Here is a 15417-nt window from a genome sequence, read left to right as displayed (position 1 = left end):
TTATGATCGGTGACCGATCGATCGGCACACCTCTAGTTAAAGTTATTGAAATTGGGGCATTTGTTGTTAAATTGGTTAGTTTTATTCTTGGTCCAATCAGGTCGGGCATCTCAAAACAAAGTTTTACATTTTCTCCGCTGTAAAATGTAGAATACTACCACCAAAATTAACAAAATTAATAAATAATGTCATAGAATAGTGAATTGAAACGTTTTTTTATTTTTCAGTTCATTTGCATTATCTTTATCTCCAAAGCATGGTGCTAGAAAAGTTTGCAAACTTACCTTGAAAATGCTTGAAAAGTGCTTGAATTTTACTTGAATTTACCAGAGTGCACACAGAAAAGGAAACAAGAAGCATCAAGGACATTTTAGAAAACTTGGTTTGGAAAGAGAGACAAGCAGCAGGTGCAGCAATGGGAAATTAGGTGCAGGTGTGAAGGAACATCCAAATGCATATCCTATTTAACTGATGGAGTTAAAATATGATAATAAAAACCTTCAGTCATACAACCAATAAATAAATGATCCCATGTTCCCAGCGCTTGCTCACTGCTATATTTTTGGATATTAGTTCATCTTTATCCTTTGTGAGCCTTGATAAAAGACGTAAACAAGATCTGATGTCAGGTGACGGGTTAGGGGCGAGTCACGTCTTTGCAATGTGATTTACGACCTCCCCAGGGATTCTTGTCTCTGGCTGAAACACAATCCAGGCCGTCTCTAAAAAAGTTGTCAGTAGTCCACGGTCATTTATAGCCCTGCAGCCCGGGACGCTCCAGAGAGGAGCAGATGCCTCCAGTATACGGTGTCTGATTAGCTTCCCACATTAGTGTGCATAACTGGGAGATTAGAGAGCGTAACCTGAGTAGGAAGAAGCTACAGTCGGCTTGTGAGAAAAGATTTAAAAAAATCTATTGTAATATGTCTTGCTTTAGAATTTATTTATTTTTTGGTAATTATCATATTTCTCCAAGCCTGACGAAAGCCGTTTCCAGAAGTCGGTATTCTCCTGCTCATTTTTACCCACAGCTTGAATCCCACATTTTGCAGCACCTAGGAGACAAGCAGACAATAAGAAGCAACACTTAAAGGCATGACTTGACACCTTTAAATAGATAATCCTCCCACAAGTTTGCCCCATTTGACCCAATCTCCCGCACTGAGCAGGGTTTCATCTGACAGGCTGCGTGTCATCATCTGGTGAGCTCAGGTTTCCTCCCTTCCATCTTGTTTCCTTTCCCCTCACACAAAATCCTGTACCTTCATCCTCTCCGTTGTTGCTTCTCTTAAAAAAAAAAACTAAAAAAAAAAAAACGACACGCACAGGTGCGCGCACATGGCAGGGTGATTGGCAGCTGTGGCTGTGTGCTGATGGTGTTGAATGCTGGAGATGTCACCGGAGACTCTCCCATCAGCAGCTCTGCGCTGAAGAAGACTGACGGATCGAATCGCTAAACCACCGTTTGCTGCAGCTCTCACAGAGACGTGCCAATTATTGCCCATATCCTTAACTCATAATGACACAGCGAGGGTCAGGTGTCGTTGTCAGGGTGTCGCTTTGGCAATGAGGGTGAATATCATTGGGTCCATAATGAAAGTGTATAAATACATGGCACATAAACAAACAACAGTAACCTCAGTTTTACACTTTGGAACGACCCTCGGCTAATTCTCCAGTTCAAAACAGTGGAGCCCGGACATTTGGATAACTTCCGACAAGATACCAAACCAAGAAGTATTACATCAAATTGTTTTGTTTTTTTTGCTAAATAGAAAGACATTAATTGTTCTGGAGATTTGTTTCGATATTTTCTTCAAATTCAGGCGTTAAAAGATTACTTTGCCTTCTAATATTTTAATGTCGTGCAATGTAAGAGTTTGACAGGTTGATGTTAATTTTGAGTTAAATCGAGGGACGGCTGTAAAGGTAACACATCAAACACGTTTTTGTGTGTGTGTGTGTGTGTGTGTGTAAACGCATGAGGAAATCGTAAGGAATCAGGCAAGTTATTGGAAAGAGAATCGTGGACAAGTATTGCTTATTTTTGGTGCAATTCCCAGATGCCTAAACGTTCCACAATCATCAGCTTAAACAATTATAAGCAAATATAGACAATCTGATACAGCACAGCCGTCTTACTGTTTAGGAAGACGACGATATCTTACAAACAAAATCTGCAGAAGACAAGAGATTCAGTACTTCCCAAGTTTATTTTCAGTTTGTCAAGCATATTTTATGTCAGCAACAGTGACAAACGAACCTCATTCTTCATCATCAGCGGCTTCTGTCCACCACAACCTCAACACGTGTCACAACTTTGATGAATTAATAGATTCTGTGAACAGATCACTTTGTTAAATTATAGGCAGCATCGTAAAACAGTCTTTTTTAAAACCCCTTTTTGTAAAAAAAAAAAAAAAAAAAATTATATTTACACAGAAAAAAAACAACAAAAACCCAAAAACAAAACCTGAACACTCGTAAGACACTACATTTGTCAAAACGGCATTAATGGAAACAACAAAATCAAATCAAATCTGGAAAGAAATATGAATCTTAACAGGGTAGATGCGCCCAAAGTAACCCTCACACACAGGCAGCTCAAAAGATATATAGATGTTTATATATATTTATATATATATATGTGTGTGTATTCAACCATATATATTCTGTATATATGCTTCTTTACAAAAAAAAGCAAGTTTACTCTTCCTATGAGTAAATACATTCTACATGACAATCACTACAGCAACAGTGTACATTCCCAACAGAAATGTTTTGATCGTTTTTAATCAGGAGGAGCTTCAACAATCAGCGGACCAGAAAGTATGCAACGACATGCTCATTGGGACTGCAGTATTGTGTGCATATGTGTGAAACGGCCACGCCATCGTCCTCTGACACAGATGCACCTACACACACTCGGGGGGAGGGGGGGTAAACCATGAGTTCAGCAGTCAGTCAGCTTGCTTTGCTACATTCATCGGAACATGAGAACGGGAGAGTCGGACGGATCTTCAAAATGCTTCTTCTATCTTAATGCAGCAAACCGCTTGCTTTCAGAGGTTAAGTACGGGAGATTTTTCTTACAAAAAGGTGTTTTAAGATTCTCCGTTGGTTCACACTGCACAATGCTCAGGCCTTTTTGCGCATCAAACGTGGCGCGCGCACACCTCCAAACTGTGCATATGACTCCAAAGGAGACTTGCAGATTGGTCAGATTTACGCAACAAAGCCTTTGGAAGTCTTTGGTGTCTGGATTAAACCTGTCCTAGAGGAAATAAAGAATAAAATAAACAGTTTTTACCAAAGATTACAAATAAATGAGCTCCAAGCAGAAGCTAAAAGAAAAGTCCCTCACGGCAACTGAACTACCAAACGTTTCGCAGCATCTAAAGCCTCTTTTGTGTGTTAGGAAGCCAGAACTCCTCCCTGTCCCCTCCCAGCAGAGACCTATTATGTACAGTGCTACAGACATCCCCTCATAAAGCACCATGATAATAAACGGCGCAGGTGGGGGGACGTGTTTTCTCAGCTAAACATGGCTCAAATCCTCAAGAACAGACAAGGTTCAACCAGGTGTGACTCACACTGCACACACACATATACAATTGACAAAGCAGAGAGGATATCACATCATGTAATGTGTGCTTGGTTTTTAAAAGCTGACATATTTACATTTGATTACAAGTGTGCTTGGGTGTGTTTGTCTGTTTGCATATGTCTGCGTGCATGCGTGCGTGCGTGTGTGTGTGTGTCAGGTGGCCCTGAGTACGATGTGCAGGTATATTGCTCATGTGCAATTTGTGCTTTTTTTTTTTTTTAGAATATCTGTTGAAAGAAGATTCAAATGTTTGGAAAACCATCGCTTCAAGCTGACGAAACGGGACCAGCGCTTCACACACGACTCTGTCTAACACGAGGAGTCCCAATCTGTTTCAAATACTGGAGATTAGTCATTTTGTTGGTTGCATGATTACACACACCTGCCAAGAAAAATGTCAGAACTAAATGTGGATCATTGAAAATATTATTTTTCTTACATGATTCCTATTTACTTTTGTTTATTTATTTATTTTTTGTGAGGGAAACCACTAATACATCACAATATAGAATATCATAGTATTTCTGGAAAAAACAGACTAATTCATTATTATATTGATAATGCAAGTCTTTGAAAAACTGCTTTTTTCTTTTGCCTCAAGTTTGAAACGATCTGGTAGCATTTCAAGGTGACCTTGCTCAACAGATTTTGAAGATCTATCAAAGTTCCTCTTTGGACTTTAGCTGCTATTTCACTCATTTCCTAACCACACTATCCAGCTCACTTTGCAACCTTTAGTTGTACTCCTGTTTGTGCTACCTATTAGGAAGGTAGATACAAACAAATTAACTGTGACTTGCAGCCAATAAGCACCGACAGCAAATGAGATTCATTAATCATGAGTCCCCAGAAGCATCAGTGAACCTTTATTTCAAAAGAAAAGGACAAGGTGTTGGTGGTGACTGACCTGTTCTACTGGCTTCTGTAGCTAGAACCTCCATCTGGAAACAACAAATCAAACTCAACTATGTTATTGTTCCAAGTTAGAAAATCATTAAACAGGCTGTTAGCAAAACAAACTAATGACATTTTGTTATTTCACCTGTACTTCATTGATAGGAAATATACATTTGAGTTGTTGCTATCCTTCCTGTTACACTTATCAACTCAAAACTTTAATATATGAAATTTCTGATAAGAAATAAACTGCAACCTTCAACTAATCTGCTGCTAAGGATTTATTTTGTCTTTTTGCAAATTGACACCACAACAAATTACTCCAAGTCCTCCTGTATTTCTCACTGAAAACAGTTAGGAAAATGATTATAATTGAAAAACTTATGAAACGTTTGAAAACCTCTGTGTAGAGATCAGATTTAAAGTTGGGTCTTGGCTGAACTACGTGTTGACAGAACATAGTGTCCTTAAGGTTTTGGATCTATTTATTCCATGATCAATTTTGTCTTTGTTGTGCACAAAGCAGCCAAAGTCCAAATAAAGAATTTCATCATGTCTGATGAGACATGGCTTCAAGACAAAACAAAGCTTAAGAGAAGTCTTACTCCAAGGAGGCAAAACGTAATGAATGATGGATGACTCGAGGCTTTTGCACAGTCCTGCAGACTGCAACCCAGTTTGACTGTTCCACATATTCCACCATTACTCCGCTCTTAACAAGCGACACACATTGGGACCTCGGCCTTCTGCAGCATATTAACGCCTCTATGACTGTGGATGCGCCTTGTTCTGGAACCTTCCCCCTCTGGACCACCTGTGCCACTTTCAGGTCGGCCATGTTTGTCTGAGCTCTCGCCCAGCTGCCCGTCCTCTGCGCGCGGCCGTACAGCCGGGCGCGGCGAGAGGACGGGGTCAGCAGTCAGGGTGACTCCTCCTACGTGTCTGTTCGGTCTGAGGGGAAATGAAAAGGTTGCTCACTGAGGTATGACTGTCTGCCTTATTAATGAGGGCCATCTGGGGAGAGAGTGCAGGGGCAGAGAGAGGAGGCAGAAAAACTCAGTTGACAGGGAAGGTCTGTTTTAACACAACCGAGTGTTACAGCGTGCATGTAAAGCCGCCACAGGAGCAAAGCAGAGCTACAGTCTAAATCAGACCTTTGGATACGATTATCTCAAATATTATCTATGTAATTAATCAACATCATTAGTCAACGGATCATGCTTTCTCTTCAGGAGTCGGGATCTGCGTGATTAATGTGCTTTACAAAAACCCAGCTTTAACAATAAGGACTTGGCTTATTGTTTTGAAAAAATTAACTTTCAAAACGCATCGACTTTTTCCTCGGATATCATTCCTGATTAATTTAAGCTCCACACATCAAAGCGGTGCCCAGTTCAGAGTGAGTAACAGGAGAATCAAAGCCATCTGAAGCACATTCCCTTCGATTTTTCCCTTTGCTGACTGACACCTGGTTTCTTTTAAAGGATGGAAAGAAGAAACAATGCGGGTGAAGAGCTCTGCGAAAGACGTTTACGCCTCTAACTTGCCAAGAGGAGCCGACCTCAGACTCTTGCTGATTCCAGCTTAGCAATAAATAAAAACCAAAATAATGTCCGATTTTATTGAACTTTGTCTTCTGCAGGATCTATAAATGGATATTCATTCAAATCCCCTCAGACACTAATTACTAATAAAACGCAACTGAATATGCAGGGACCGTGCCGCAGCCTTTACTTAAAAAAAAACAAACAAACAAAAAAAAGGGTCTGAAAACAACAGCTTTGATGACAAATTAGGGTTCTGTGAAATAGTTATTAGTAGTCAATATACTACTTAAGGAAGAAAAATTTGCTGGATATGGGGAATTCTCACTGGAAAGTGAAGTTAACAGCAGATTTAAAGAATATAGTTTATGAACTCAAACCTCGCCTTTTACATTCAACAAGTAAGGGGCAAAATATCCCATACATAAGTCAACAGTTCAAGAAAAAGCCAGAACAGAGAGCAACAGATCATTCAAACATGCACACATGCACCTAAGTTAGAGTTGCCAATGAACCAAACATACAGTTTTGGGCTATCAGTGGAGGCTGTAAAAACGTGCAAACTTCCCAAAGTGACGTCCTGACCAAGATTCAACTAAAGTCAAAAGGCCAAATCATTGTGACACATGCATGTAACCTATGCTGAAAAGCATGTAGAGCATATCCTACCTGTTTAAATCATGCCAAAGTAATGCAGAGGAAACATCCTAAAGTTTAATAAAAAACCGCTCCCTGTGTCTACTGTTAGTTTCTGCTGCCGAGACACATACTGACTACTGACAACTCCACAGAACCCCAACCTCAGAAAAATCTGCAAATTAGACCAAATTCACAACAATTTTTTAAAGTTTCCTCCCAGATTTTTCGTTTTGATAGTAAAAACCAAACACTATTTCAATGCCCACATGTTAACGTGAGGCAACAGAAGTTCAGAACAGACTGAATTGGACTTGAATCTTTAATTGAAGCTTCAGCAAAACGTTAACGGCACACAAAAATGGCCAAACGCTGCCTCCGGTTCTCAATGAATAGTTCCTCTTTTCTATATCTGTAATTAGGTCTGCCAGTTAGCTTGTGCTATATGTGCAGTTAATCTTTTTCTGCATCGCCGCCAGCCGACAGGGAAGAGCTGCAAAGATGTCAACTTAGGAGTGTGTGAGGAGCCAGCTGTGTGCTTTTGGACCCTATAAGGCGAACGAGACGGAGCTCACGATTGTTCTGTTGGTCGATGGGTGTGTGTGTGTCCATGAATGGCAGAGGGGGAAGAGAGCGGACATTAGAGCAAACACATACATTAAACGCACATACAAAGAGTGCTCATAACAACGGTGTTCCCTGCCAGCAGTGAGACTATAAAATGTGCTTTCTGACAGGCAAAAAGTGTGTGTGTGTGTGTGTGTTTTTTTTTTTTTTTTCTTTTTGGAGTTGTGTGTACAGCAGGGCACGCCTCTTGTCCGGGGGCCGTGTAAACACACCACAGGCAGCAGAGAGCGTGCTCAGAAAGGCTCAGATAGACATCAAAGACAGAGAAAAGGAGTAAGGAAAGTAGGAAGCATTAATATTCTACTAGCACGGGTTAATAGGAATACCAAAGATAATGCATTTTCTAGAACTAGCTTCAATTGCTCAGTGTATATAAAACTGGAAGAAAAGCTATGCTGTGATATTACAGTTACATTTCACTTTATAATTCTAAAATATTTTATAACAATTATTAGACTTTATAGAGTATTTACATAAGTACATCATTATATATTAATGCTATTTTCATCAACACATCGTTATAGAAATACACCATAGGTATATGTGTATATAGTCATGTTATAGTCACACATACACACGCACGCACGCACGCACGCACACACACACATACACTGAATATACAATCAGAATCAGCTATTGCAATGCTGTGTTGAGTAAAACCTCCGTGGGACATTCACATCTTCTCAAGTAGCTTAGAGACGAGTTCAGGTGTATTGCTATACGAAAAAGACCAAAGTTCAGCCTTACTCTTGCACGTTTCTCGTAAAATCCGAGTATTGCTTTGCGTGAATTTTGCTCTCCTCTGAGGAGGATAATCTGGCCGGAGAGAGAAAAAGGAAAGCAGCGGCTCTCTTGTCAGCAGGTAGGACCGTTTCTCTGACCGAACCGAAAAACTGCTCCGGGTCTGCGAGCCAATCGTTCCGTCGGCCCGGACGGAGGAAGAGGCGACCTCGCTCAGACCGACAGACAAACAAACAGGTGGACGAGTACGCGGCCAGGTGTCCGGTGGGCAGAGAGAGAGAGAGAAAAAAAGGTGTGATGAGTGGCGCCCAACAGCTTCCTGTCTTTAGAAGTCAGAGAAGAGATCCTGCGGACCAAGGTGAATGATAAAAGGAGCGATGGTACGCGGCTGGTAGAAAGGATTGTCAATGAACAGACCACCTGCAGTGATGAAGAGCAGAGACAGAGAGGAGATGTGCTGATTAGAGCAAGACTAAACACTTTCCTTAAAGACTAATGTACTTCAGCTAATGACTCTTCATTCAGCCATTTTATTTAGCAAAAAAAAGACTAATATTTATTCTTCAAATTACTCTGCATTCTATTTTGTAAAAAAAAAACAATTAACTACATTTGCAATGATAACATACCAAAAAATAAGGAAAAATTGACATTTTTGTTCTTGACTTCAGTAAATGCATATTAAAAACCCCACACAGAAGAAAACTTGAAAATTAGGTGGAAGAATGAAACCCTTTTGTTTTGCACCGACCTTAAAAACATATTTCTGTCTTGTCACATATATAACATTTGTGTATCATCTGTGAAGGGTTGCTTCACAAATGATACTCCGTTCCAGTTTCTACATGCAGCCCAAATCAGCCCAATAGTGATTATTAGTAGAATTAAACAGCGTCTGCTGTGTAAGCCACATTAAGCATTCAGCATGCTGATGCGAGTAAATCCTCACAGGTTTATGCTTGCTTTTTGTTGACTTCATGAATGGAATCATATTAAAAAGATGATAGAATTTTAAATTTTCTCTTTTGGCCTGTTGTGTGCATTCCCATTTTTGAAATGTTCTAAATTGTGATTATAAGATGGGAAGAGCAACTGAAAGAAACATGGAGCAGGGTTTATTTTATTAGTTCTCATAAAGGTTGAATACAAGCACATGATGAACTGCTCACCATAAAATGCTACATGCTTTCAAAACCCTGTAAAAAAATGTTTATTGAGTAAAGGTTTTGTAGTTAGAGTTTCATATAGGATTGTATTTGACTAGAATCTTTATTACAAACTTTAAAAAATTAAAAAAAATATATATATTTTTAATTTTTACAAGTTTCAATAATTATTAATACTATATAAGTGTATTTTTTATGGTATTTTATTTTTTTCCCCCTAATAAATCTCTAATACTTCCATCGTGTGTGCTCATTATTAGGACAGTTTAATACATATTATATAAACTCACTGAAAATCAGTACAAATTCAGTGAGGCAACTATTCATACAGTATAATTAAAAACAACAGAATGGACAAAAACAAGAATAGAAAGCAAGAAAAAAAACTAAAGAAAATAACAGAGGAGGAATTAGAAACAGTGTAGAATGGAAAGAGGACATAAGTAGAAAAGAAAGAAAGAAAGAAGGAAAAAACACAAGGAAGAAATGATGGTAAAACAAGGGCAGAATAACAGAGGGAAAGAAAGAAAAAGAAGTAGGGAAGAAAGTAAAGACGCCATGAAGGAAAGAAGTATGAGAGCAAGGAAAGGCGAAAATACACAAGGAAAGACCAAACAATGGATGTCTACACAAAATGTAGACATCAAGATAGGGAAGAAAGTCCAGACTCTTATCCAGACCTGAGAAAAACTGAAGTCAAACTCTGCCATCCTGATATTTATGTTAATATTAAACATTTCTTCCGTTTTGCAACGTGGAAACTCAAGTAGGAAGTGAAAGAAAATCTGAATATTTCGAGGCTTGTGTTTAAAACAAGATGGAAAAGACATGAGCAAATTCTTCTGTTCTCTGAACTTTGACCTCAGATACAAAAAGCAAACCTCACAGCACAAGAAACAGAAGTAAAAATATCTTCAACCATGTAGATTGAAAGGACAATTCAGATGAAAACAATTATTTATAACCTCATGGAGCTCAACCAACCATTAGACAAGACACTCAGTCTTTTCATCTGCCGGCCATGCTTCAGCTGTAGTCATGGAGACGTCATCGAGAAGAGGTGTGTGTGTGTGTGGGGTGTGTTATCCCTCGCTGGCTGGATGAACCAAACATGGTGAAGAGCCGACATAATTATGTCTTGACTGGGGTTGACTTATGACTGCGATTTAAATTTACTTTTAAAGTTAGGTCATTTTACAGTGAGTTCACGTCTCGTTGAAGATGACTTGATATCAGTCCAGTGATAAACATTTACAGAAAGGAGGCACCAATAATCAGAAACAAATCAGAAAATTGACTGTGAAGCGTGGCTCCTTTTCCTGCATTTGGTTTGTGATTAAGTTCAGATGTCTTCATGTCGAAAATGCAAAAAAAATATCTAAGCAGAATAAACATATTTCTGATTCTGTGCAGAAAATTCAACATAAACAGTGTCAATAACTTTAAAAAAACAACACGAAACAGCAAAAAAGTATTTTTTTTTTCGTTCCATCAAGTAAAAGCTTGCAGATGAGGGCAAGACAGAAGATCTCCCAAGAGCACTGCGAATTCATCAACTGTCTTCAGTCCTTTTTCTCCCAAAATCTATGAGCTGCAGGTCAAAAGGATGTATTGAGCAGAGCTGATTTACATGAAAAGACTGACATTGCATCTGAGTAAAAGAAGGAGAATGGGATTCATAGGTGCTTATTCAAATGCTTGAGGTGCAAAACTTGCAAAAAAAATAAAAATAAAATTGGTGAATCCTCTCTTATTCCGAAGTAAAACTGCTGTAATGAACATGAATCAAATGCGTTGAGCCTCCATCAGCTAAAAGCCTCCAGATCAGATACAGAACAGGAACTGTTCAGCTTAATTTGAGCTTAACTTTTATTACATTTTCAGCATCTTAGATACACTCTTATACATCCTTCACACAGCTCACATTCTTACTTCCTTTATACACAGAAAATGTGACTTAATGTGTTGTGAAAGGATGCCCTCTCCTTAGCAAAGAATTAACAAAATAATAAAAAGCTCATACAGGCATTTACATATAATTTAGACTCAAAGACTGAGGTAACAATTCACAGTACAAATCCTTCAAGTTTTTTTTTTGTTTTTAACATTTAAGAACCTGCAGATTTCAAGTTTAAAAAGTTTTTTAAACAGTAAGAAAAAAAAATCTCTTATACAAATCTTCAGCTCATTTTTATCCAGATCCCATAAAAAAAAAAAAAAAAGCAAATACAAAAAGCCAAACAGACTGAGTTTCCCTTCTAAAAAAAAAAAAAGAAGCTTGCTGTATTTGGTATGTGTGTCTCCTGTACTAAAAGAAGTGGTAGTGAGGGACGGGGTAGGCGGGCACTTTCATGACAGGCAACAGAAGCATTCTCTTGGGCAAACCTAGAGGGGAGACATGAGAAGAGCATAGCTCTGCATGAGTGCTGGGCAACAAAAAAAAAAAAAAAAAAAACCAAGAGTGTCTATGCTCACTGTAGCACACACTATGCTGTGAGTATGTTCAACAAACACCTGGCAGCTCACAGGCAGTCCTCCCAGATGGAAGGGGTGTTAGGGTGTGAAAGCAGGCAGGAATGTTTGTGCACGAGGTGACAGAGCTCATTAGTGGTTAAACGAGCCAAGAACGAGGAAGAAGAAGAGGGGAGATAAGTGGAAGAAAAAGAACACAGCTGACTTCTAGATATACGTGAAAAAATATTATTTTACAGCTTCTATTGTTGAGATCTGAAACATGGTGACTTACAAAAAAAAAAAAATCACAATGAGAGATGTAAACAGCTCTGAGTAATTTTTTAAAAAAGACATTAGCCTTGTTTAATGTAGTGCAGAGTTTTGATTCCTGCTCCCACTTGTTGCTGTGTTCTGTCACACAGCAACAAGTGTGTGACAGATATTTAATGTTCAATTGCTATGAAATTGAGCTAGTTCTGGTATTTAATCAAGACAAAAATCTTCCGAGGAAAAAATAAATATTTCACAGAGTGTTTTCATTTCATCAGTCCAATCCTAGTTTAGATAGATTTCAGTTCTTTATTGAGATCATTTACCAGTTAAAACAGAGGCGGGGCTTAAAATCCTGCACTGTGGGGGGAAGCTAAAGGAATACGGTTTGAAGTGGTATTGTTAGCCCAGGCTATTTGCAAGACAAACCCACGTCTACAGATCTCAACAACATTGTAATGAGCAAACAAAACACTTTGTAAAAAGTAAGAAAAATGGCAGAAAAAGATAAAAAAAAAGAGAGCGAAAGACTAATGTGAAGGAGAGCTGAAGAGTTTGCACTGTCATGTAGTGAAAACCAGCACTAATGGGAGACACTTCACATTCTGTGTTCAGAGTTAGTTTGATCTAAAATCTCCAAAGCTGCAAAGCAAAGGCTAAAATCAGTGAAAACAAAAGAAGAGTTTTCTTTGTGACTAACGCTCATTATTAACTTCTTAATTTATGTCTGTAAGGGTTTTTGTTGGTCGATTTCTTTATGTAGTAAAAAAAATAAATAAAGAGGAGTATAAAACAAAAACATAAACACACCAACCAGTAATGTGAAAAAACCCCGCATTATACCCAAATAGAAACATTTCATCACACACTTCCTTCTGTTTATAGTAGTAGCTCCCAAACACATAAACTTTATTTGTTTACATGATTTTACACCTTATAACGGCTTCCTGGAGCTTTACAGTCTGTGTGCATGAAATGCACACAGACTTCAGAGAAGATGATCCAATATTATATTTGTATTTATTCCCCTGTTTATTATCTTTGCATTTAATTTTTTGGTTGTTGACAAAAGCAAAAACTCTGAACAGCATTTAGGCAGCACGTGCCACACGAGTACGCCAATAAATACAGACTCATCTGTCGCAATAACCCGCACAAACTGCAAATTCCAGGGAATTTATATACTTGCCACACGAGCCCTCGCTCCACCTAGTACAAACACAAAAACAACTGAGCACTGCTTCATGTTCAGGGCTGCTGGATTTCTCAAGAGAGCGTACTAAATGCCTGCTGGAGGCCTCGGTCCGGCTCCTCTGAGCACACAGAGCCCTTTGACACGCCCGGCTGTGAACGCTATACGAGTGTATACGACCTGAACAAGGCCGAGTCTGTTGAGGTAAATACGACCGTGTGAATCAGGGGCACAGATGGAGAGAACTAATGACGGTGAAGGTCAATGTGAAATAAAAAAAAAAAAAACAACCAAAAAAAAAAAAAAAACCACTAGTCTCTAAATGTTTGAATTTGTAAAGATCCAAGTGACCAGCAGTGAGGAAAAGAAAAGAGACAGCGGCTAACTTCCTGTGATCTGCTAATCTTAGTAAGAAAGAGGAGGATAGTGCAGACTGTGCATCCAGTTATTGTGTTAGATGTGGCAGGTGTACAAAGCTGCTGTCTGCCATTTTCTGTTTCCATTAAAGAAACATGTGAGTGCAAAGGAGAGTAGATAAAGTTTTAGACAATAGAAACGTGGAGCGGGAGAGCCATTAAAAGCACAAAGGGGTCCATGGCAAGAAAAGCCAAGAAGTTGAGCTCTGCATGTCAGTGAAGGGGAAGCTTAAAAACCCACATCGATTTACAGTAGAACTACATTTGAGAAATGGAAATAATCTGACGCAACAAGAGTTGAAGTGTTGGCAGATGCAGCATCCAGCGCCGCTCTCATTACTCTACCCAGATGTGGTTAGGCAGGGATGGAGGTTACACATGGGGGAAGAGAGAGGAGAAAAGAGGCAAGATGAAGCACGTACCATATGCAGGAGCAGCTGCTGCAGCCGGGCTGTAGCCGTACGGTGTGCCGAAGCCTGTTGAGGAGAGGTTACAGGGTCTAATTCAATCCTGTGCTGGTTTGAGTCCAAGCTAAGCCTCCTACCAAGCTCAGTTATGAACTTCACAGACGTGGCCAAAAGTTGTAGGACTGGCAGATGTTTTTTTTACAAAGTTCACTGCTGCAGAGTTAGATTTGTTTGTTTCAACGGTATGCTCAACTCTAATTAACTTTTAGAGGCTTTCATTGAAAAATACATTGATGTATTTTTAAGGTAGCTACTTCAATGTATTTACCTTATAAATACTTTATTGTACCTGAAAGAAATTCATTGTGGTGCAACTGCAAGGTGACATGAATACATGAAAAAAAGAAAAAGTAAGAATATGCCAAACTGTTAAAACCACCAATGTCATCCATGACATCTAGATAGGGCAACAATTTACTACTTTAAAAAGAAAAATCAAAGCGAGTTATATGATTTATTAAGAAGTAAAACAGAAGCTGGAAGAATAGATTGTTTAAAATGATTGCTTGTGCAGGGGACAGGACTGTAACATTTCCCTGAGGGTTCATAGTCTCCAAACAGGATATGGGACGAGTCCTCAGTATCTTTTTTTTTTTTCATAGCTATGACCTTCCTTTTCCTAGACTTCTGCAACTCACCTTGGCATCCTGTGCATCAGCTTCGACCCTACATGTCGGACTGAAATCCCTGACCAACTTCACGATCACTTTAGCTCAGACATTCATTCATCACTAAATTGCCCCTGGAAATTTCAGGTCTTTATAAATTTCAGATTTTTTGGGGCAACGTAATATGTGAAGAGCAGCAGTCCCACATTTGAATGGTCCCAGGATGCTTCACTGTCTGCATGACACCGGGTTCTACAGATTGCCCAAAACCCTGACGGGGGGCTTCCTTGGAGAAAATAATTACCCCAGGCCTCGACGCTGCAATACAGCAGAATGCAAGTTTCAGTGAGCATTCAGAAACTATTGCACTTCCCTGCTGCCTTTCTGAGCAAGCTCTGCCCTGGTGGAAACCTGATCGTTAAAGGTCCTGGCACTTCCTGGAGTTTTGTTGGGCTCAGCCAGTGATCTCATGATGATTCAATAAATAACTGGTTGGGATGCGTCTTAATAGCAACACTGTGCTTTGCTCTGATATTCCTGAAATGAACCATAGAAGAATGTCACTTTTAACATCAATTCTGTCCTTCTAATTAAGTCAGCTATTTAGTCCTCAATACACACTTCATCAGCATGACACTAGAAGGTAATTTTGCAGTGAGTTAAGACATAAACTGTTTTTCATCTGACCTATAAACCTATAAAAAACTGGAGCAGTGAGGTTAGCTGAGAGAAACCAAGATTTTTCAGTCTCAAATCTTTTGGCCATTTCTGCACCTGAGTGAATTTTGTTAA

General features: G+C 39.1%; 1 protein-coding gene across 7 annotated transcripts in view; it reads right to left on the bottom strand.

Annotated features, from left to right (window-relative positions):
* Positions 1-2194: 2194 nt before the first annotated feature.
* The window catches only part of strbp (spermatid perinuclear RNA binding protein), a 103867-nt gene continuing 90644 nt past the window's right edge, over positions 2195-15417 (bottom strand). For 6 of the 7 annotated variants that reach the window (XM_015034041.1, XM_015034063.1, XM_015034036.1 and 3 more), the window contains 2 exons: positions 13973-14026; positions 2195-8472 (listed from right to left, as the gene is read on the bottom strand). In XM_015034041.1, coding sequence (XP_014889527.1) covers positions 8378-8472; positions 13973-14026 — 149 coding nt within the window. In that variant the 3' untranslated portion in view covers positions 2195-8377. Of the gene's footprint in view, positions 8473-11059; positions 11604-13972; positions 14027-15417 lie in introns of those variants that run through there. The other variant, XM_015034081.1, reaches the window with a different exon arrangement.

Source organism: Poecilia latipinna, unplaced genomic scaffold (assembly GCF_001443285.1).
Source record: "Poecilia latipinna isolate Pla-1442-1.1 unplaced genomic scaffold, P_latipinna-1.0 Scaffold16, whole genome shotgun sequence".
In the NCBI taxonomy this organism is placed as follows: domain Eukaryota; kingdom Metazoa; phylum Chordata; class Actinopteri; order Cyprinodontiformes; family Poeciliidae; genus Poecilia; species Poecilia latipinna.
Note: the sequence above shows the minus strand (reverse complement) of the source record. Positions and strands in the feature narration are given on the sequence as shown.